The 22,690-nt window shown below is 43.8% G+C and overlaps 1 protein-coding gene across 2 annotated transcripts in view; it reads right to left on the minus strand.

The window, feature by feature from the left end:
• LOC140197970 (N-myc-interactor-like) overlaps positions 1-22,690 on the minus strand; it is a 58,809-nt gene that overhangs the window by 27,500 nt on the left and 8,619 nt on the right. The window contains exons 3-5 of one of the 2 annotated variants that reach the window (XM_072258659.1): positions 19,567-19,662; positions 10,099-10,248; positions 199-315 (exon numbers count right to left, since the gene is read on the minus strand). In XM_072258659.1, coding sequence (XP_072114760.1) covers positions 199-315; positions 10,099-10,248; positions 19,567-19,662 — 363 coding nt within the window. The remainder of the gene's footprint in view (positions 1-198; positions 316-10,098; positions 10,249-19,566; positions 19,663-22,690) is intronic. The other variant, XM_072258660.1, reaches the window with a different exon arrangement.

A 22,690-nucleotide genomic window follows, 5' to 3' on the forward strand; every position in this document is an offset into this window, starting at 1 on the left:
CAGCCCATGTGCACTCCTAGCTAAGCATCCGTTTGTTGAATATTTAATTTTGTAATTTGTGTAAGTTGGGGGAAACTTAGATGTTTGGTCAAATACTTTACGGTTTATAAATAAATGATTAACATACTTATTTGTAGTCAGTGTCTACTCCCTCACTCACCAAACCCATGAATCTGCTTCCACCTTACAGCAACTTACCTTGAACTTATCGCAAAGAGAGTCGCAGAGATCTTGCTCACGTTGAAGTTCATATTCAAGTTGAATTAGCTCAACTTTTAGTTTGTCATATTTTTGCACCTTGTCGCGGATCATCCCCTGTCAAAAGAAGCTTTGATTTATAGGTGCAATATCTGTAATTAAAAAAATTCCCCAGCACTCTTTAAAATCAGTCTCTTACGAACATGATTGCCAAACCATGCCGGTCTTTATCATTGTGACAGTATCAGTGAAACAAACTAAAATTCATGGGAAAGGTCTTCCAAGGACTGGCAAGCAGCCCCACCTCAGAGGAGTGACCAGTTCCCAGCAGGAGATTTCTGACGTTGACCAAGTTTGCCAAATACCTTCCCAAGACTTTTCTAAATTTGGATCTCTAGCAATGCTCTTTTCTTTTAATTTTCCTAACATTAGATCTGAATTAGGAATAGATACCTATTCAGAGTGGGAGGGGGAGAAAAATGGCCTGTATGTTTTTTCAATGTTTTGTTTAAAGGACTAAAGAGTGAACTTCTATATCATCTGATCGTTTACCAAATACAGCAAATTTATACATTCAGATTCATTTATCATATGTATATCAGAACATACAGTGAAATATGTCATCTGTGAACCAACCAACAGACCCCAAGATGTGCTGGAGCAGCCACAAGTGTCTCCGGTTTAAGATGGTACTGGTGAAGCGCAGTGACGACTTGCTGGCAGCAAACAAAGCTACTAACTATTCTATTAATCACACCTTTTCTGAAGAAAACAAGCCTGTAACTTCCCTTCTGGAGTTGACGTTTTCAACTGCCTGCACTAACTGGCATTTTTGCGGAGTGAACTGAAGTCTCGAAGGTGCAGGACGGTTGTGGTGTGGTGTGGTGTGTATGGGCTGAAGCAAGGCAGCCGTGCGCAGGCTAGGGAACAGCTAAGGTGGGGAAAGCTAAGATGAGGCAGTGGGGCCCAGGCCCAGGCCCGAGAGTGAGGAATAAGCTGATAATTGACCAGTTTAAGTGCCAGGTGGTCCTCCTGCAACTCCCAGGCCTGACAGCATATCGAAGCAGCAAGGCCCGGATCCGAGAGCAAAGAACAACCCGCTGTTTGGCTGCTTTAAGCACTGGGCAGGATTGGAAAGGTCAAGGCGTTGGGGCCGGATGAGAGGAATGGGGATACTATTCTTCAAGTTCATGTTGGGAACTATTGGAGTAATGTGGGAGGCTAAATGTGCACGCTAGACTGGAAATATAATGGGCAATTAAACTGACAGGCAACTAGAGGCTCTGAGTGACACTTCAAACTGAATGTAGGTGTTCTGCAAAATAGTCAGCTCATCTTTTTGTTTTTCTGGAGACTGGAACTAGAGGTTATAGGTTTAGGGTGAAAGGTGAAACATTCAAGAGAATGTTGAGAAAATTTATTTTCTCAGAGGTTGGTGTGAATATGGAATGAGCTGCCAGCAGCAGTGGTAAACGTGGGTTAAGTTTGTGACATTTAAGAGAAATTTGGACAAGAGGTGTTTAGAGGGCTATGGTCTGGATGCAGCTTGTTGGTCTATGAGGTTTACTCGTCTCTGCGCTGAACTGAGGTTGTGGCCTGCAACTAGTGGGCTCCTGGATCGACTATGACTAGCTTTGTGGCCGTGGACTCACTTTTGTGAACCCCAGTTCTGAATGTTAATTGCTTATTTTTATTCCTTGCACAATTAGCTTTTTTCCTGCAAATTGGGTGTCTGACGGTCTTCTTTATTTTAATGGGTTCTATTGTGTTTCTTTGTTTTGTGGCTGCCTGTAAGGAGACAAATCTCACGGTTCTATAATATATACATACTCTGATAATAAATTTAATGTGAACTTTGAACTGTTGTCATACATTCTGGCCCCAACATGGCATGATCACAGTGCTCAGAGAACAATACAAAGGACAACAAAACGGAAGATACCAACAACAACAGCAAAATGAGCCGATTTACTGAAAACACCCACGTAAGAGATTGAAAAGATCATTCACACAGAAACATGTATTTTCAGCCAGCAACCCAGGTCTCCCTATTACAAACTCTGATAACACCCTGTTCCACCATTGGGTTGACAGAACAGGGGTAGCAGCAGACTGCTGATTAGACAAGGAGGATTGGCTTTGGGAATCTTTAACATGGTAGATTCTGCAGATGCTGGAAATCCAAAGCAACACGCATTGCATGCTGGAGGAACTCAGCAGATCAGATAGCATTTTTGGAAAGGAATTAAGAAACTATGTTTTGAGCCAAGACCCTTTATCGGGACTGAAACTTTGACTCTATTCCTTTCCAGAGATGCTGCCTGACCTGCTGGGTTCCTTCAGCATTTTGCGAGTGCTGGCCTTGTGAATCTTCAGCATAGACCGTGGATCTCATGAGGTTTCTGGTCAGTAAGTCAGTAAGGAAGCTTTCTAGTGATTACCAATCCACAAATGATAAATCACTATACTTGCATTTTAAATAAGGTTGGATTGATTAATTATCTGTTCCTCAACCTCATCTACAGATGGGGATACTGTCCTGCAAAGTGTATCAGATGGGCAACTGGAGGATATTCTTGATAGGAGTGGTCCGGTGAGACCCCAGTGATCCACAATCCAGACAGAGACCTAGTGCTGTTCACCTTTCTTCATTGTGCAGGGACAGAAAAATCTGCTTTAGCATCAAGAAATGACTCCAGCTGCCAGTCTGAAACATTTATCTGGACCGTAAGCTCCTCTGTAGCACTAGAATAGGAGGTTGGGGAGGTTAAGAAATCAATCCCTGTGAGTAATACTCCTTTTAGGTCTTATCTGGGTTTAAGCACTGGGTATACAAAGTCTATATCTAGGCTCAGGAAACATAGAGGTGCAATTAGTGGGTCTTAACCCATCGCATGGTTCCCTTCCCCCTCCCTCTGGTTACTCTGTTTAATCTCATGTAGTAAAATGTTGAAATTACCCATGGTACATTTGTTGCAAGAAAGTAAATTGGATAATAGTGACTTCCCCACACTGGTGTCATTTGGATGGAGTGGACAGAGAACCCTTCTTCTTTCAACTTCAAGTTAAATAATCATTCAGCCATATGACTACAGACAAACAAAGCAGCATTTCTCCAAGGCTAAGGTGCAAAATGCTGTACCATCAGTCACACACAGCACAAGACATGTATAAGATATCAGTAAAGTACAGTCACACAATAAGTATATAGCTTAAGACCCTGAGTCCATGAACGTTGCAGCAGTCTTCATTCAAACAAAATACAGATTATCTTCTGCCTAGCAAATACAGGGGGCAGCACTAAATCCAGCTTGGACTATGCACCATAACGCCTCCTGTGGAGCACACCGATTCCGACGCCTCTCTCCTGGGTGGCTGTAAACAGGCAACACGGTGGCTTAGGGCCTAGTCCTTACTACAAACGAGATCACGCAGCTTTCGTACCATCCGCCAATAAATCAGTGAACTGAACTTGCAGCGTTCCACATTACCAATGTCCAACAGAGTCATGGAATGACAAGAAAAGCAACTAAGATGATCACTTGCTGTTAGACTGCACACCGTCTTTGTGCACCGACTTCTCCGATGCAGGCAGCATCATGGCCCACACCAAGTCCAGCTCCTTCAGTTTCTCAACCATCTCTGATGGGGTAGACCTGCAGTATTTTACATTCTTACTGTCTAGCAGGGTCTTGTGATCATAAAACTTGCGTTTATAAAAAGACAACAACACCTTTGGTTGATCCTGTAGAAGCCACTGCAATCAAACACATCGCCATTTTACCAGAAGCAGTTTTGAGCAGGGACAGAAAAATCTATTCCAGCATTATTATCTGCAGGGGACGGAGGGCGATACATTGTACACCTGAGATTTACCCAGCCTTGATTTTGCTTTTTTGTACCTTGGCTCCCAAAGTTTTGAAAATAGGTGAGTGAGAAGAATGAAATCCATTTAAGACAAATCCGTGTAAATTTCTCAGCAAGTCGTTGTCCTATGCGGGGGGGGGGCTGTGTAGCTTATTCTGCCTGTTGAATGTTGCTTTGTCATGATTGGTTAGTTTGGAAACTGCAGCTACTTTTCCCATTTTAGCAGCCTGATGTTCAGTCTCAAATGTTCCGGGTATAAAATAGCATGTGGAAGGGGCTTGCTCTCTTCAGGACATGTGGTGCACATAGCCACTGGTTGAAAGGTTCAAAGGTGTATGTTTCTTGAATATTCAACTTTGCAGTGTCTGTATCTTGGGGAACATGAATGTTTGGTCAAACTTTTACTGTTTGTAAATAAATTATTAATATTCTTACTCACAGTCAGTGTTTACTGTCTGACTTGCCAGACCCGCGAACATGATTCGTTACATTTTGGTGCGGCGAGTACAATATGGCTATTTGAGCAGAAATGCATTTCTTTAAAAAGTTATTTAAGAGGGTGGGCCCTCTGTTTGAGGGATGCAGAGTCCCAGGGTGGACAGATACTAGTGACGGCATTGGAAGTCTTGCTAACCTACTGGTGGGTTACGGGATGCTGGTAGATTGGTCAGACCAGGTAGATTTCGCTAGGGTTGAAATAGGACACCACATTGTTCCTAATCTTAGATCACTGGGTTTTCCCAGGAGAAAGTATAGCTGGTGGGATGCTTTCTGGCTGTTTGCAGCAATTCTAAGACATCAGTATAAAACGATAGTGAGTCTTAAGAATGAATTGGAAAATCCAAGTCAGTGCTGTATTATTCTGCAAGAGTTATTGTTGATGGCTCAGACTCAAGTGGATAATAATATAGAGCGAGCTCATTAACTAATTAAGCTACAGCACTTAGACACTGCGCACCAATCTGGTTGTCAGCCCGACCCTGTTAAAGTTTGAGCCCTGATGAGGTGGGGCGATGATCCTACTGTGGGGCTGGGAGATGGGGATGTCTGGCTGGATGATGAAAATGAGGGCAAGAGGGTAGCGTGGACCCTTCGGGTAATCCTCGAATGATAACCCTTTCCCCTGCGTATCCTAAACAGTACAGGCTAGGCCAGTGGCCACGCATTTCCACACCTGCCGTGGGGGTCATCTTCCTCTCAGGAGGGGGATGGGGAGGAGACACAGGAATGTGTGGGGGATGGTACAATGGGCACCTTTGAGACAACAGAGTTCAGGGAATTCTCCGCTGAGGAACTAGTGAGTTTAGGGCAAGGTACAGGCAAAAGGGTTCCAAGGTTGTCAAGCCGAGGAGTGGTAGTGGGGACAAGCTCCCACTACCTAAAAGTGCTCCTCACGGCATGCGCCTCAAATAGCCTCTGACAACCAAGTCCAACTCCTGGCCTTCTCGTGTGGCTTAGCCTCTAAGCCCAGCGGAACTGCTTCTACTAACAGGAGAAGGGGCAAAGGTGGGTCCTGGCACCTTAAAACCAGTGCTTTGGATAGATAGAGCTCATCAGCCTGGGAAGGCAGTCCATCTAAGAGAGGGAAAACTCTGATTTCAAAGCTCCGCTGCCTTGCGGCCATACCCACTCATGGGAAAGGCTTTGGGAGTAAACCCTGAGGACAAATCCGGAGCTGGATTCCCTAAGGCAGTCCGATATTGCCTTCAACCTCGTTCTAGCAACTCCTGTGACGACACCAGTGCCAAGCTGTATCGGCCCTTGCCCTTCCCTTGGACAACATCGGTGTCGTGGAGAGGGGAGACTTGCTGCATGGGTAACTGCCCGTCTTCCATACAACCTTGCCCAGGCCTGCACCCTGGAACTTTCCAGGCGCAGATCCATGGTCTCGCGAGACTAACAGATGCCACCACAGACAAAAGCCTTGAGTTTGTTTGGCTGTGTGGTTATTGACGATATGGGATGAAGGGTGTACAGGAGTGATCCTACCTAACAGAGAGATGGATGCTCTAGGGAGCCTATCATCGCAACACACGATCAATAATACCCTGAGAACACTGCTCGCTTCCCCTGAGCATAATGCATCACTATGGGTTCAAGTAACGGCAGTAGTTAAACTTAGGTATCCCACTCTCACTGAATGGAATTTAAAACCCCAAGCAGAATGGAGCACGGTGGGGGGGGGGGACACTAAAGTTCTATGCCAGTGGGCTCTTATCACAGAGTTATCCTGAGATAGTGGTTACCCACCAGAGAATGTTGGATTAACTTCTGGAATGATAGGATATGTGGTTACAGCAGCAGCTTCTCAAATAAAAGGGGTAGTACTGCCTTCAATAGCATCAGCTGCAGCCCAGTCTGCAAGTACAATGATTCAATTATTACAAGGCTTAGAATATGTAGAAGAGAGTGCCCGTAGCCAGGTATGGGGGCAGATGGGGAGTGGGGGATCCCACATATCCCATAAAGAAATGTTTTTAGCAGGTAAATGGGGCTCCCACCTCCACCCTCAATGTAATGTGGAAGAGGTACTGTCTGGGGAAGCCAGAGGAGGTTATTGATGGAGAAGGGTCATTCTTCAAGCTCTCTCCAATAAAGGCTCCTTTTGTCCTCTGACAGGTTCCTTGCATTCATTTAGGATTCTCTATATCCCACACTGGCAGCATTACAAAGGGTTGGGCTTGACCTTCACCAGCAGTGGGAATCAAGGGTGCAGGGAGTGGTTAGTACCTTCATGCCACATTGTCTTGTGGGGGGGGGGGGGAAAGGGTCATTTGACCTCAATCCCTCTTCTCTATAAATAGTATTTGAATGATTTGAATGTGGAGAAATATGTGAGAGAGTGCGAATGTGTTGGGTCCTGCCTGATTGCTATTTCCTTCTCAGTTTTTCTCTGATAAGTGTGCTATTTCTTGGTGAGATATTAACTGTCTGTTTTAAGTTTTTGCAGTTCCATGTGAAGTTTTACAGAGGAGTATAGCCTGGGCTTTGTGTCTTGTGATCTAATCTGTTACTTTGTTTCTTGTGTTTGTTTAGTCAGTTTCTTCTTTTATTGTGTCTTAATCCATTACTATGTTACCCTTTTGCAATTAGTTTTAGGGTTAACCCACATTTTATACTGGCCATATGAAATTTGAGTTGATGGGGTAGAAATTTGGGTAACTTTATTCTGGTTATAAGATAGTCACATTTCAGAGGGAATTGAGCATTTGGGGAGCAACTCCAGTAGGACTGTTATGTGATTTCTAAATACTAATCAGGAGTGAGTGCATTTGTATCTTCCTGCATTACCACATGGCAAAGTGCTGAATGCTGACTTGTGGTGGGAGATCCTGTGACACATTCCTGGGGATGGCATTTGAATTTGCATGTTGGACCAATGTGTCAGACTGCTGAATTTGAATAAGGACTCCTTTAATACATCACAGAAGGGATGGCACTGGTATTGATCCATTTAACAAGGAAAAAGTACTGTTTGGGGAATTATCTGGCTTCTTGGGTTTTGGCTTTCTGTTTTGGGGGAGCTGGGAAGGAATAGTCTATTCCAGCCAACCTTGCCCCACAATACGGTAACAGCCATAAGGGCTTTGAGCCTTAGTAGCCCTGGTGAAGTGAGTGCTTTAAGGACTGGTATTTCTATATGTACCATTTGTTTAATTGGAAGGTCCTGACTCTTAAAATGATTTTGTCACCGGACAGAGTGTTGATATACGTGGTAATGTTAAGGACAGATACAAGCTGCAAGGTAAATGGCAAGCCTGAGCAGGATCAGTACTTTGGGATGGCTGTGTCTATATCAAATGGTGTTGTGAAGGTGGGTGCATGTTGGACGTTGAATGGCATTTACTGGAGATATAGTTCTGAGGCCTACCTGTGGCTCCCAAAGGATAGTGTAGTTGATATGTGGTGCTGTATGCATGCCACCACAGTGCCCTGCATGAGTACCTTGCCCATGCTGGTCAGTAAGAGGGCTATTACAAAGGAAGGACGTTTTGTATGATAGCCTTTCTCAGCATGGCATGGCCAGACTGTCCCAGGAACTGATTTTGATGGCCTTAGATTACCTGCTCACAAAGGAAGGTGGAACTTGTTCTGTTATTGACCAAGAATGCTGCACTTACTTTCTAGATGAGTCGGGTGACATCACTCACCTGATTGATCACATCTGAGAGTCAGTGTATAAAATTAAGTGGGGAATCAATTCATTACTCCCTGGGGTGGGGCTGATGGCCTTTTGGGGCACAGGGAGGCTGGTGACTGCTGTAGGACACTGGGGGTGTCTATTGGATTGACAGTACTGGGTATTGTACTTTTATGTTCTATATGTAACTTATGGAGTTCATGGGACTCATACTAGTTCCAGGGTTGGAACACCATATTCGTAACTTTCGAGGGGTGGCATGTTGTGTGGGGGCGTGGCTTATTTCACCTTTCGAACGTTGTTTTGTTGTGATTGATTAGTTTGGAAACTGCAGCTGCTTTTCCCATTGGTTAACCACCTGGTGTCCAGTTTCAAATATCCCAGGTATAAAACAGCACGTAGAAGAGGCTTGCTCTCTCATCCTTTATTTAAGGCAAGTGGTGCACCTAGCCATTGGGATGGTATGCTCTGCATGCGCTTTTAGCCAAGTATGTTCATCAAATGTATGTTTGTTGAATATCCAGCTTTGTAGTGTCTGTAACTTGTGGGAACATGAACGTTTGGTCAAATTTTTACTGCTTGTAAGTAAAATGATGACTATTCTTACTCGCAGTCTGTGTTTTCTGTCTCACGCACCAGACCCGTGAACCTGAATCAACCTTACAGTCATCTTAGTGATCCCTCAATATATTGATGGCTTTTCATGTCTGTTGGACATCCATCTGAGCAGAAAATTCATACCTCCAACCTTTGTCTGTATGTTTCTCCCACGCACACTCCTCAGAGGTAGTGGACGTGGTCTGATTACAAAATTTTAGAGAAGTTTGGATAAGTACATGGGCAGCAGGGATTGTGAAGGGCTATGGTCCAGGGGCAGGTCAATGGGACAAGGTAGAAAAATACAAACAACAGGAATTCTGCAGATGCTGGAAATTCAAGCAACACACATCAAAGTTGTTGGTGAACGCAGCAGGCCAGGCAGCATCTCTAGGAAGAGGTGCAGTCGACGTTTCAGGCCAAGACCCTTCGTCAGGACTAACTGAAGGAAGAGTTAGTAAGAGATTTGAAAGTGGGAGGGGGAGGGGGAGATACAAAATGATAGCAGAAGACAGGAGGGGGAGGGATGGAGCCAAGAGCTGGACAGGTGATTGGCAAAGGGGATACGAGAGGATCATGGGACAGGAGGTCCGGGGAGAAAGACAAGGGTGGGGGGGAACCCAGAGGATGGGCAAGGGCTATAGTCAGAGGGACAGAGGGAGAAAAGGGAGAGTGAGAGAAAGAATGTGTGTATAAAAATAAATAACCGATGGGGTACGGGGAGAGGTGGGGCATTAGCGGAAGTTAGAGAAGTCGACTTCTCTAAGGAGTTATGACAGAACTAAGTGAAATTATAAATATCCCTGCCTTTATCCTTATAATTAATGATGAAGCAACTGAAGATAATTTGACCCCAAGCAATTCTGCAGACACTGGAAATCCAAAGAAACAAAAGATGCTTTGGTCTAGGAACTACTTAAAGAACAATGCCATGAAAGACTTGACTTCCAACAACCAAAAGCATCTTCACCTGCTTGGGATAATTCCTGAAAGTGAAGAGGAGCCTAGGAGAGACTTCAAACTTTGAATAACCAGGTGCTTATTTTTACCTTGAGGTTGTGCTGGGAAAAAAAAAGTCCCATTCAGAAATCACTACTTACTTTAAAGCAACATGCACAAATTGCTACAGGAACTCAAGCAGGTCAGACCTCAGACTTGAAGAGGGGTCTCAGGCCAAAACTCCGACTGTTTACTCTTTTCCATAGATGCTGCCTGTCCTGCTGAGTTCCTCCAGCATTTTGTGTGTGTTGCTTCAGATTTCCAGAATCTGTAGACATTTTCATGTTTATACTTACCTTAAAGTATTGCTCTGCCTTCTGAAGATTGCTTTCATTGTTTTCCTGTTCAGTTTTTAGCTTATTTTCAGCCTCCTTTTTCTTCTCAAATGCATCCAACTTTTGACAAATTAGATCTGACTTTTCCCTTTCCAGCTCATCTAGTTGCTTCTGTGCAAATTGATAAAATACAATGGAAAAATACTAAATCTATTACAGTTATTTTGGAAAGCTACATTGAAACACAATATTATAAACTTCAAAGCCAAACGACCCATTTAAATACATAAAATAATCCTTATAAATAATTGTTGCCCTCTTTATTTACTAACTGAAGAATAGTTCACCCCATAATATACAAACACGAAAAGTTCTGCAGACACTGGAAATCCAAAGAAACACACGCACAGAACGTTGGAGGAATTCATCAGGCCAGGCAGGATCAATGGAAAAGAGTAAACAGTCAACTTTTTGGGCCAAGACCCTTCTTCATGACCCCATAATATAGGCTGACGAGTAAGCACATGATCACTTGGGCTGTTGTTTCTCGAGAGATGATCAAATAGGGACTGAAAATGTGGGAGACACTCAGCAGAAGATGCATCCAGTGGCTATAAAGACCAAATAAAACCTAACAGAGGTTGGCTGAAATAAGCTAAACCAGCAGAAATGTACAGTACTGTGCACAAGTCTTGGGGGCACAGTTTGAAGTGTGTATATTTTAATGCTACGAGAATAATGGCTAGGGGTAATGAACTTAGAGCTAGGTTAGGACATGGAACTACGATGTTGTAGCCATTACTGAAACTTGGCTGAGGGGGCGCGGACTGAGAGGGGGAGGGAGGAGAGGAAAGGATTGTTAGCCACTGATGCAACAGAACATTTAAAGGATTTGCTTAAAAATTTAAAAATTGGCAAGAAGTTCTCGGAATGGGATAGATTTCAATTGGTGCACAAGAGATTTCTGATTTATGTTGGTATGCAGTCAACAGTGACAAAGCAAGTTTGCAAATAAACTGCAAGTTTTTCAGAGCAAATTTAACATGAAATCTTGTCAGCCATATTGAATTATAAGGAAAGAGTTTAAAGTGATTTTTCCTTTTTACACATTGAAATAAAAATCAAAGTCTCTAAGACAAACTGGTGTTAGCTTGTAGTGGGATTGTTTTGAGAAAGTATGGGAGAACTAGTCCACAGCAATGTTTTGAGAATGTAAAGGGAGTACAAGTTTACAGCCATAATAATTGATAATAGTGAAAAACATATTCATCTAGGAAAGATGAGATTATTGTGCAAATATAGTGTAAGGGGTTTGAAGGGTATAAAAAAAGGGCAATTCCCTTGTGCAAACAGAGTAGGATGATGAGGGAAAAAGAGAGAAGGGGAGAAGCTTCTCTTCAGATTAGTGTTAGAGAAGATAGGGACATGGATGTTGAGAGTCTAAGACTATGTTGAGGGGGGAGAGAGTGAGAAAAGACTGCATGAAAGTTTGTTAGTATTCCGGATATTAACTCATTTAGTGGATGGTAGTAGTTTGGTGTCTGTACTGCTACTTCATTAGCTATCTGTATTCCCTTTCTGTATTGCATGTTTTATATAACTCTAATACAGGTCGACCTTCACTAATCTGGCTACTTGCAATCCGGTTCCTTTGATAATCCGGCACTGATTATGCTTAATGTGATCCTTCTGTAACGCTACATTTTCACTAATCCAGCACTCCTCAGGTCCCAATGGTGCCGGATTACTGAAAGTCAATCTGTAGGTGATTTCTTGTGGTTTATCATGTGTATTAGTGTCTCGTTTGTTTTCTGAAAGCATACACGCATGCATGGTCCTGAATCAGAAAAGAAAGCAGAATAAATTTCCAAGTAATTTTCATTAAGTGTACCATACCGAGAGCAAAAGAAATCTAGATTTCAAATAAACAGGACTGTTGTCAAAAATGAGCAGAATATAGCACAAGGAATCAAACAAATATAGAAGATGGGAAATAAGGACTTTCGGAGTGAGATATATATGTGTTCTGGTTTAATACTCTGGTTAGTCCTTATAAATTATGAATTCGGAGAAGGAAGTCTGAGAATCGGAGCGGGAGCGTGGAGGAAGCCAGTTTTGAATTTTCCAGTTTTTTTTCCATCGGCATTCAGAGAGGTGGGACTGCACAGGCGTGTGATGTCAGGCAGTGATATGCGGAAGACTTAAAAGGACAGAAATACTGCTTCGGGTTTAATTTGGAGAAGGAAGTCTGAGAATCAGAGCGGGAGTGCGGAGGAAGCCATTTTTGAATTTTTCGGTTTTTTCCCATCGGCGTTCAGAGAGGCGGGACTGCGCAGGCATGTGACGTCGGGCAGTGAAGCGCGGAAGATTTAAAAGGAACAGAGTCTTATACAGTGGGCAGCGGAGTGAGTCGGGAGCAGAGTGAAGGCTTAAGGGCTTCGGCTCAATGGGCTTAGGCGGAAACGGGCGAGGCGAGGAAGGTTTGGTATTCATTTTTTGTTGTTATTTGAGGAGAGGGGCAGTATGAGTGTGAGGACAGCTTGTTGTTCTCGGTTCCAGATGTGGGAGGCCCTGGAGTCTCCAAGCCTCCCGGACGTCCACATCTGCACCAGGTGCGCCGAGATGCAACTCCTAAGGGACCGCGTTAGGGAACTGGAGCTGCAGCTCGATGACCTTCATCTGGTCAGGGAGAGTGAGGAGTTGATAGAGAGGAGTTACAGGCAGGTGGTCACACCGGGGCCACGGGAGGCAGACAAGTGGGTCACGGTTAGGAGGGGGAAGGGGAAGAGTCAGATAATAGACAGTACCCCGGTGGCTGTGCCCCTTGACAATAGGTACTCCTGTTTGAGTACTGTTGGGGGGGACAGCTTACCTGGGGGAAGCAACAGTGGCCGTGCCTCCAGCACAGAGTCCGGCCCTACAGCTCAGAAGGGTAGGGAAAGGAAGAGGAGGGCAGTTGTAATAGGAGACTCGATAGTAAGGGGGTCAGATAGGTGATTCTGTGGACGCAGTCCAGAGACACGGATGGTAGTTTGCCTCCCTGGTGCCAGGGTCCGGGATATTTCTGATCGTGTCCAAGATATCCTGAAGAGGGAGGGTGAGGAGCCAGAGGTCGTGGTACATATAGGTACCAATGACATAGGTAGGAAAAGGGAAGAGGTCCTGAAAGGAGAATACAGGGAGTTAGGAAGGGAGTTGAGAAAAAGGACCGCAAAGATAATAATCTTGGGATTACTGCCTGTGCCACGTGACACTGAGCGTAGGAATGCAATGAGGTGGAGGATAAATGCGTGGCTGAGGGATTGGAGCAGGGGGCAGGGATTCAAGTTTTTGGATCATTGGGACCTCTTTTGGCACAGGCGTGACCTGTACAAAAGGACGGGTTACACTTGAATCCTAGGGGGACCAATATCCTGGCGGGGAGATTTGCGAGGACTACTGAGGTGACTTTAAACTAGAATGGTTGGGAGGTGGGAATCAAATTAAAGAGACTAGGAGAGAGGAGGTTAGTTCACAACAGGGGGATTGGAACAAGTGCAGAGAGACAGAGGGGTGTAAAATGAGGGTAGAAGCAAAAAGTAGTAAGGTGAAAAGTAAAAGTAGCAGGCTGGCAAATCCAGGGCAAAAATCAAAAAGGGCCACTTTTCAACATAATTGTATATGGGCTAAGAGTGTTGTAAAAGCAAGCCTGAAGGCTTTGTGTGTCTATGCAAGGAGCATTCGTAACAAGGTGGAGGAATTAAAAGTGCAGATTGCTATCAATGAATATGATACAGTTGGGATCACAGAGACATGGCTCCAGGGTGACCAAGGATGGGAGCTCAACATTCAGGGATATTCAATATTCAGGAGGGATAGACATGAAAGAAAAGGAGGTCGGGTAGCATTGCTGGTTAGAGAGGAGATTTACGCAATAGAAAGGAAGGACATTAGCCGGGAGGATGTGGAATCGATATGGGTAGAGCTGCATAACACTAAGGGGCAGAAAACGCGGGTGGGAGTTGTGTACAGGCCACCTAACAGTAGTAGTGAGGTTGGGGATAGCATTAAACAGGAAATTAGAAATGCGTGCAATAAAGGAACAGCAGTTATAATGGGTGACTTCAATCTACATATAGATTGGGTGAACTAAATTGGTAAGGGTGCTGAGGAAGAGGATTTCTTGGAATGTATGCGGGATGGTTTTTTGAACCAACATGTCGAGGAACCAACTAGAGAGCAGGCTATTCTAGACTGGGTATTGAGCAATGAGGAGGGGTTAATTAGCAATCTTGTCGTGAGAGGCCCCTTGGGTGAGAGTGACCATAATATGGTGGAATTCTTCATTAAGATGGAGAGTGACATAGTTAATTCAGAAACAAAGGTTCTGAACTTAAAGAAGGGTAACTTCGAAGGTATGAGACGTGAATTAGCTAAGATAGACTGGCAAGTGACACTTAAAGGGTTGACGGTGGATATGCAATGGCAAGCATTTAAAGATCGCATGGATGAACTACAACAATTGTTCATCCCAGTTTGGCAAAAGAATAAATCAGGGAAGGTAGTGCACCCAGGGCTGACAAGTGAAATTAGGGATAGTATCAATTCCAAAGAAGAAGCATACAAATTAGCCAGAAACAGTGGCTCACCTGAGGACTGGGAGAAATTCAGAGTCCAGCAGAGGAGGACAAAGGGCTTAATTAGGAAAGGGAAAAAAAAGATGATGAGAGAAAACTGGCAGGGAACATAAAAACTGACTGTAAAAGCTTTTATAGATATGTGGAAACAAAAAGATTGGTTAAGACAAATGTAGGTCCCCTACAGACAGAAACAGGTGAATTGATTATGGGGAGCAAGGATAAGGCAGACCAATTGAATAACTACTTTGGTTCTGTCTTCACTAAGGAGGGCGTAAATAATCTCCCGGAAATAGCCGGGGACAGAGGGTCCAGTGAAATGGAGGAACTGAGGGAAATACATGTTAGTAGGGAAGTGGTGTTAGGTAAATTGAAGGAATTAAAGGCAGATAAATCCCCAGGGCCAGATGGTCTGCATCCCAGAGTGCTTAAGGAAGTAGCCCAGGAAATAGTGGATGCATTACTTATAATTTTTCAAAACTCTTTAGATTCTGGACTAGTTCCTGAGGATTGGAGGGTGGCTAATGTAACCCTGCTTTTTAAAAAAGGAGGGAGAGAGAAACCGGGGAATTATAGACCAGTTAGCCTAACATCGGTGGTGGGGAAAATGCTAGAGTCAGTTATCAAAGATGTGATAACAGCATATTTGGAAAGCGGGGAAATCATCGGACAAAGTCAGCATGGATTTGTGAAAAGGAAATCATGTCTGACGAATCTCATAGAATTTTTTGAGGATGTAACTAGTAGAGTGGATAGGGGAGAACCAGTGGATGTGGTATATTTGAATTTTCGAAAGGCTTTTGACAAGGTCCCACACAGGAGATTAGTGTGCAAACTTAAAACACACAGTATTGGGGGTAAGGTATTGATGTGGATAGAGAATTAGTTGGCAGACAGGAAGCAAAGAGTGGGAATAAACGGGACCTTTTCGGAATGGCAGGCAGTGACTAGTGGGGTACCGCAAGGCTCAGTGTTGGGACCCCAGTTGTTTACAATATATATTAATGACTTAGATGAGGGAATTCAATTCAGCATCTCCAAATCTGCGGATGACACGAAGCTGGGCGGCAGTGTTAGCTGTGAGGAGGATGCTAAGAAGATGCAGGGTGACTTGGATAGGTTAGGTGAGGGGCAAATTCATGGCAGATGCAATTTAATGTGGATAAATGTGAGGTTATCCACTTTGGTGGCAAAAACAGGAAAACAGATTATTATCTGAATGGTGGCTGATTAGAAAAAGGGGAGGTGCAACGAGATCTGGGTGTCATTATACACCAGTCATTGAAAGTGGGCATGCAGGTACAGCAGGCAGTGAAAAAGGTGAATGGTATGCTGGCATTCATAGCAAGAGGATTTGAGTACAGGAGCAGGGAGGGACTACTGCAGTTGTACAAGGCCTTGGTGAGACCACACCTGGAGTATTGTGTGCAGTTTTGGTCCCCTAATCTGAGGAAAGACATCCTTGCCATAGAGGGAGTACAAAGAAGGTTCACCATTTTGATTCCTGGGATGGCAGGACTTTCATATGAAGAAAGACTGGATCGACTAGGCTTATACTCATTGGAATTTAGAAGATTGAGGGGGGATCTTATTGAAACGTATAAAATCCTAAAGGGATTGGACAGGCTAAATGCAGGAAGATTGTTCCCAATGTTGGGGAAGTCCAGAACGAGGGGTCACAGTTTGAGGTTAAAGGGGAAGCCTTTTAGGACCGAGATTAGGAAAAACTTCTTCACACAGAGATTGGTGAATCTGTGGAATTCTCTGCCACAGGAAACAGTTGAGGCCAGTTCATTGGCTATATTTAAGAGGGAATTAGATATGGCCCTTGTGGCTAAAGGGATCGGGGGTATGGAGGGAAGGCTGGTACAGGGTTCTGAGTTGGATGATCAGCCATGATCATACTGAATGGTGGTGCAGGCTCAAAGGGCCAAATGGCCTACTCCTGCACCTATTTTCTATGTTTCTATAAATCAAGAGGCAGGTCAATCAAAAGGCCAGACAACAGTCTGATCTGTTCAGTAAATTGTCACTGCACCAAACATACAGCATTGTAACTGCCTTAGCCTGACTTCAGTGGTTGGAGAGGTGTTGGGGACTATTAATAAGGATGAGGTTTGGGGTACTTGGAGGCACATGACCAAAGTGAGCACTGTTTCCTCAAGGGAAAATCTTGCCTGACAAATCTTTCGGAATATTTTGCGAAAAAAACAGGCAGGATAGACAAAAGTGAGTCAGTGGATGTTATTTATTTGGATTTTCAGAAGGCCTTTGACAAGATGCCACATATGAGGCTGCGAAACAAGAGGCCATGATATGACAAGAAAGATACCAGCATAGATAGAAGATTGACTGACTGGCAGGAAGAAAGTGTGGGAATAAAGGGGGCCTTTTCTGGTTGGCTGCTGGTGACTAGTGATGTTCCACAATGAAATGTTTTGGGGCTGCTTCTTTTCACGTTATATGTCAATGATTTCGATGTAGCAATTGATGGTTTTGTGGCCAAGACTGCAGATGGCTAATTTGTATGCTACTTCTTTGGAATTGAAATTAGGGATAGTATCAAGTCCAAAGAAGCAGCATACAAATTAGCCAGAGAAAGTGGCTCACCTGAGGACTGGGAGAAATTCAGAGTTCAGCAGAGGAGGACAAAGGGCTTAATTAGGAAGGGGAAAAAAGATTACGAGAGAAAACTGGCAGGGAACATAAAAACTGACTGTAAAAGCTTTTATAGGTATGTAAAAAGGAAAAGACTGGTAAAGACAAATGTAGGTCCCCTACAGACAGAAACAGTTGAATTGATTATGGGGAGCAAGGACATGGCAGACCAATTGAATAATTACTTTGGTTCTGTCTTCACTAAGGAGGACATAAATAATCTTCCAGAAATAGTAGGGGACAGAGGGTCCAGTGAGATGGAGGAACTGAGCGAAATACTTGTTAGTAGGGAAGTGGTGTTAGGTAAATTGAAGGGATTGAAGGCAGATAAATCCCCAGGGCCAGATGGTCTGCATCCTAGAGTGCTTAAGGAAGTAGCCCAAGAAATAGTGGATGCATTAGTGATAATTTTTCAAGACTCGTTAGATTCTGGACTAGTTCCTGAGGATTGGAGGGTGGCTAATGTAACTCCACTTTTTAAAAAAGGAGGGAGAGAGAAACCGGGGAATTATAGACCAGTTAGCCTAACGTCGGTGGTGGGGAAACTGCTGGAGTCAGTTATCAAAGATGTGATAACAGCACATTTGGAAAGCGGTGAAATCATCGGACATAGCATGGATTTGTGAAGGGAAAATCATGTCTGATGAATCTCATTGAATTTTTTGAGGATGTAACTAGTAGAGTGGATAGGGGAGAACCAGTGGATGTGGTATATTTGGATTTTCAAAAGGCTTTTGACAAGGTCCCACACAGGAGATTAGTGTGCAAACTTAAATCACATGGTATTGGGGGTAAGGTATTGATGTGGATGGAGAATTGGTTAGCAGACAGGAAGCAAAGAGTGGGAATAAACGGGACCTTTTCAGAATGGTAGGCGGTGACTAGTGGGGTACCGCAAGGATCAGTGCTGGGACCCCAGTTGTTTACAATATATATTAATGACTTGGATGAGGGAATTAAATGCAGCATCTCCAAGTTTGCGGATGACACGAAGCTGGGTGGCAGAGTTAGCTGTGAGGAGGATGCTAAGAGGATGCAGAGTGACTTGGATAGGTTGGGTGAGTGGGCAAATTCATGGCAGATGCAATTTAATGTGGATAAATGTGAAGTTATCCACTTTGGTAGCAAAAATAGGAAAACAGATTATTATCTGAATGGTGGCCGATTAGGAAAAGGGGAGGTGCAACGAGACCTGGGTGTCATTATACACCAGTCATTGAAAGTGGGCATGCAGGTACAGCAGGCGGTGTAAAAGGCGAATGGTATGCTGGCATTTATAGCGAGAGGATTTGAGTATAGGAGCAGGGAGGTACTACTGCAGTTGTGCAAGGCCTTGGTGAGACCACACCTGGAGTATTGTGTGCAGTTTTGGTCCCCTAATCTGAGGAAAGACATCCTTGCCATAGAGGGAGTACAAAGAAGGTTCACCAGATTGATTCCTGGGAGGGCAGGACTTTCATATGAAGAAAGACTGGATGAACTGGGCTTGTACTCGTTGGAATTTAGAAGATTGAGGGGGGATCTTATTGAAACGTATAAAATCCTAAAGGGATTGGACAGGCTAGATGCAGGAAGATTGTTCCCGATGTTGGGGAAGTCCAGAACAAGGGGTCACAGTTTGAGGATAAAGGGGAAGCCTTTTAGGACCGAGATTAGGAAAAACTTCTTCACTCAGAGAGTGGTGAATCTGTGGAATTCTCTGCCACAGGAAGCAGTTGAGGCCAGTACATTGGCTATATTTAAGAGGGAGTTAGATATGGCCCTTGTGGCTACCGGGATCAGGGGGTATGGAGGGAAGGCTGGGGCGGGGTTCTGAGTTGGATGATCAGCCATGATCATAATAAATGGCGGTGCAGGCTCGAAGGGCCGAATGGCCTACTCCTGCACCTATTTTCTATGTTTCTATGATACAAAGATAGGTGGAGGAGATGATACAAAGATAGGTGGAGGAAGATAGGTGGAGGATACAAACATAGATAGTGTTGAGGAAGCACAAAGTCTGCAGAAGGACTTTGTCAGATTGGGAGAATGGGCAAAGAAGTGGCAGATGGAACATAGTGTTGGGAAGTGAGTGGTCATTCTCCTCAGTTGAAGGAATAAAGGTGTGGACTATTGGGGAGCATTTGGAAGAGTGTCAGAGGGTAGAGCTTTCTTGAAACGGTATGTGACCAACCATAAGGTAGGTCAAATGACTAAAGTAATAGAAATACCATACCTGCCATCTTTCTAACTCTTCTTTTGCTTGGCAAATAGCTTCTAAATCAAGGTGATCGTTATCATTCTGACATTCACCTTCAACATCAGTAATTTCCTGAAAGGACAACAGAGAAAAATCAGTGAGGAACTAATTTCTGATATATGGCTAGGTCCAAAATATTAACAGATAACAGATCAGGAAGCATCCATAAATTAGACCAACAGATTTAACAATGCAGGCTACTGATCTTTTAAAAGAAAAACACTATGTTGCAGATAAAACAAAATTTAACATTTCTTTCCTCTCTTTTATCTGTATGCTACAACAAATTTATTTTAACTTTAGCAACACACACAGAACGCTGGAGGAACTCAGCAGTCAGGCAGCATCTATGGAAACGAACAACCATTTTTTGGGCCGAGACCCTTCTGCTTGGCTACATGTGTCATCAACAAATTAAGAAGTAATCAATATCAATTTTGTGGATTCGTGATGTTCCTAAACTGGTAAAATACATTGAGATTTTCTCTTTCCCTTACACTTGAACATGTTATGAATATCAGCAGGCTAATCACCACAGAAAATTGTACTTCTAAACATTTCCAATCTTTTATTTTCATCCATTCGTCCCACTCACATGTTAAAAGCTTCCTATCCATCCCTTCCCATCCTTTACATTCAATGGGTCACTTTCTGCAAATTCATGATGCCACACCAGAGGCATTTTCTTCTCTCCTCAAGTTTCAGTATTCCAAAAAGACCACTTCCTGGTTCATTCTTTCTTCCCACCAATCTCCCCTCTCCTCTTTGTGATAGTTTCCCATGCAATCACCAGGAGATATGGGATAGTAAATCAGCCATGATGGAATTGCAGACCAGACTTGACAGGCCAAATGATCTAATTCTACTCCTATGTCTTATGTACTATCTGGCCGTTTAACCTTTCCCTTCTCAGAGCTTAACACCCAAAGGCCCCCCCCCACCCAAAAAAAAGCAAAAACTTAACTTCTGCTTTGTTAAATTTGTAAATTATTCGTTGTGTATTATTGACCTTGTGGAGACCACTTTGCAGAGCAGTTCTGTTCAGTCCACGAGCATGACACTGAACTTCCACTTGTGTAACACTCTGTACCTCAACAAATCTGACCTCAATGTCATTGACGCTCTCCACTACACTAGTAAAGTTCAAGGTATGCTCAACCAAAGTCAATATCAAGTTAAGGAACCATATAGAGATCCAGCATGGAAACAGGTCCTTTAACCTACCGAATCTATACTGACCATCAACTACCCTTTCACACAGATCCTACACTAATCCTAGTTTTTATCCTCCCCACATCCCAGCAGCTTCCCCCATATTCCACCATCCTCCTACACACTAAAGGCAGTTTAGAAAGACCATAACCTATTAACTGACATGGAAGGAAACTCTCTGAAGAAATCCACATGGTGAAGGGAGAACATGCAAATTCCCACAGATAGGAATCGAGATCGGGATTGAACTCAGGTCAACGGCACTCTGTGGTAGCTGCACCACAAACCTTGCCACTGTGCCATCTATAAGTTCAACTACATCTCTTGTTGAATATTTCCAGCGAACACACTTCAGACTAACACACAGAAAATGCTGGAGGAACTCAGCAGGCCAGGCAGCATCTATGGAAAAGAGTAAAGAGTCAACATTTTGGGCCAAGACCCTTCATCAGGACTGGAAAGAAAGAGGAGAAGTCAGAGTAAGAAGGTAGGGGGAAGGGGAGGAAGAAGTACAAAGTAGTAGGAGTCCAAGGCCTCCTCTGCTGCCGCGATGATGCCACACTCAGGTTGGAGCAGCAACACCTTATATACCATCTGGGTAACTTCTAACCTGTTGGCATGATTATCAATTTCTTGAATTTCTGGTAGTTCCCCCCCTCCCCCCCACAACTTCACCATTCCCATTTCTCTCTCTCAACTGATCTCCTTACCTGTCCATCACCCTCCTGCTTCCTTTTTTTCTATCCTCTCCTATCAGATTCCGCCTTCTCCAGCCCTTTACCTCTTTAATAAATCAACCTCGTAGCTCTTTACTTCACCCTCTCCCCCGGTTTCACCTATCACCTACCACCTTGTACTTCTTCCTCCCCTCGCCTCACTCCGACTTTTCTTCTTTATTTTTCTAGTCCGGAAGAAGCATCTTAGCCCCAAACATCGACTGTTTACTCGTTTCCATAGGTGCTCCCTGGCCTGTTGAGTTCCCCCAGCATTTTGAGTGTGCTGCTTTCAATTTCCAGCATCTCCAGATTTTTTGCGTTTGTACATTTCAAAACTTCCTGCTTTCTCTCTGTAACCGTTCAGTTATTAAAGATAATCATTCTGTCATTTCTAAACATTTAAAATGTTGTACTATAATATTTTTAACATTAAGTCTCTCCTGGTCCCCATCCTATCACAGACCTTCGCTTCTGTTCACCTCCCCCGCCAACTTCTCAGTAATTTAAATTCTGGGTATAGCTAACTGTTCCTAGTAATTATGCAAAGCCAATCACCTGAAATGATAATTCTGTTCTTCCCCAATAGGTGCTGCCTGACCTGCTCAGACATTCACCTCTCCTGGAAGTTCCGGGAGTCTCCCACATATCGATAGTGGCTCCCTGATGCCCGGAAATTATATACAATATCCCAGAAATAGATTTTTTTGAGAGGGAGAGCGAGTATTCTGATTGGTCTCTCTTCGTGCTAAGAGTCCCCAACCACCGGGCTGCGAGGAAACAATATGATTTGGCAATATGAAATGATATGAGTCAGCTGCACCTTTCCTCATTCCCATCAGGCACTGTTGAATTTTAACGCACACGAGGTCATCAGTGACCCATGGCGTGCCGAGGAATGGGTTCGTGACCCATTTGTGAATGTCCCCGGTGAAACACTCATGTCAGCGTGGGAAAAAGATCAACTCCTCGAGCTTGCAAATGACGGCGGGCTGAAAAGTATGTTTGACATAACATCTCTGCCGGCATTCTAGAAAGTCAAGGCTGAATATCCCGAGATAGCCACGAAAGCACTGAAAACGTTGCTTCCATTTCCAACATATCGCTGCGAAGCAGAGTTTTCTGTAATGAATGCAACGAAAACTAAATTGCAGAATAGACTGGACATAAGAACC

Source organism: Mobula birostris, chromosome 5 (assembly GCF_030028105.1).
Source record: "Mobula birostris isolate sMobBir1 chromosome 5, sMobBir1.hap1, whole genome shotgun sequence".
Taxonomy (NCBI): domain Eukaryota; kingdom Metazoa; phylum Chordata; class Chondrichthyes; order Myliobatiformes; family Myliobatidae; genus Mobula; species Mobula birostris.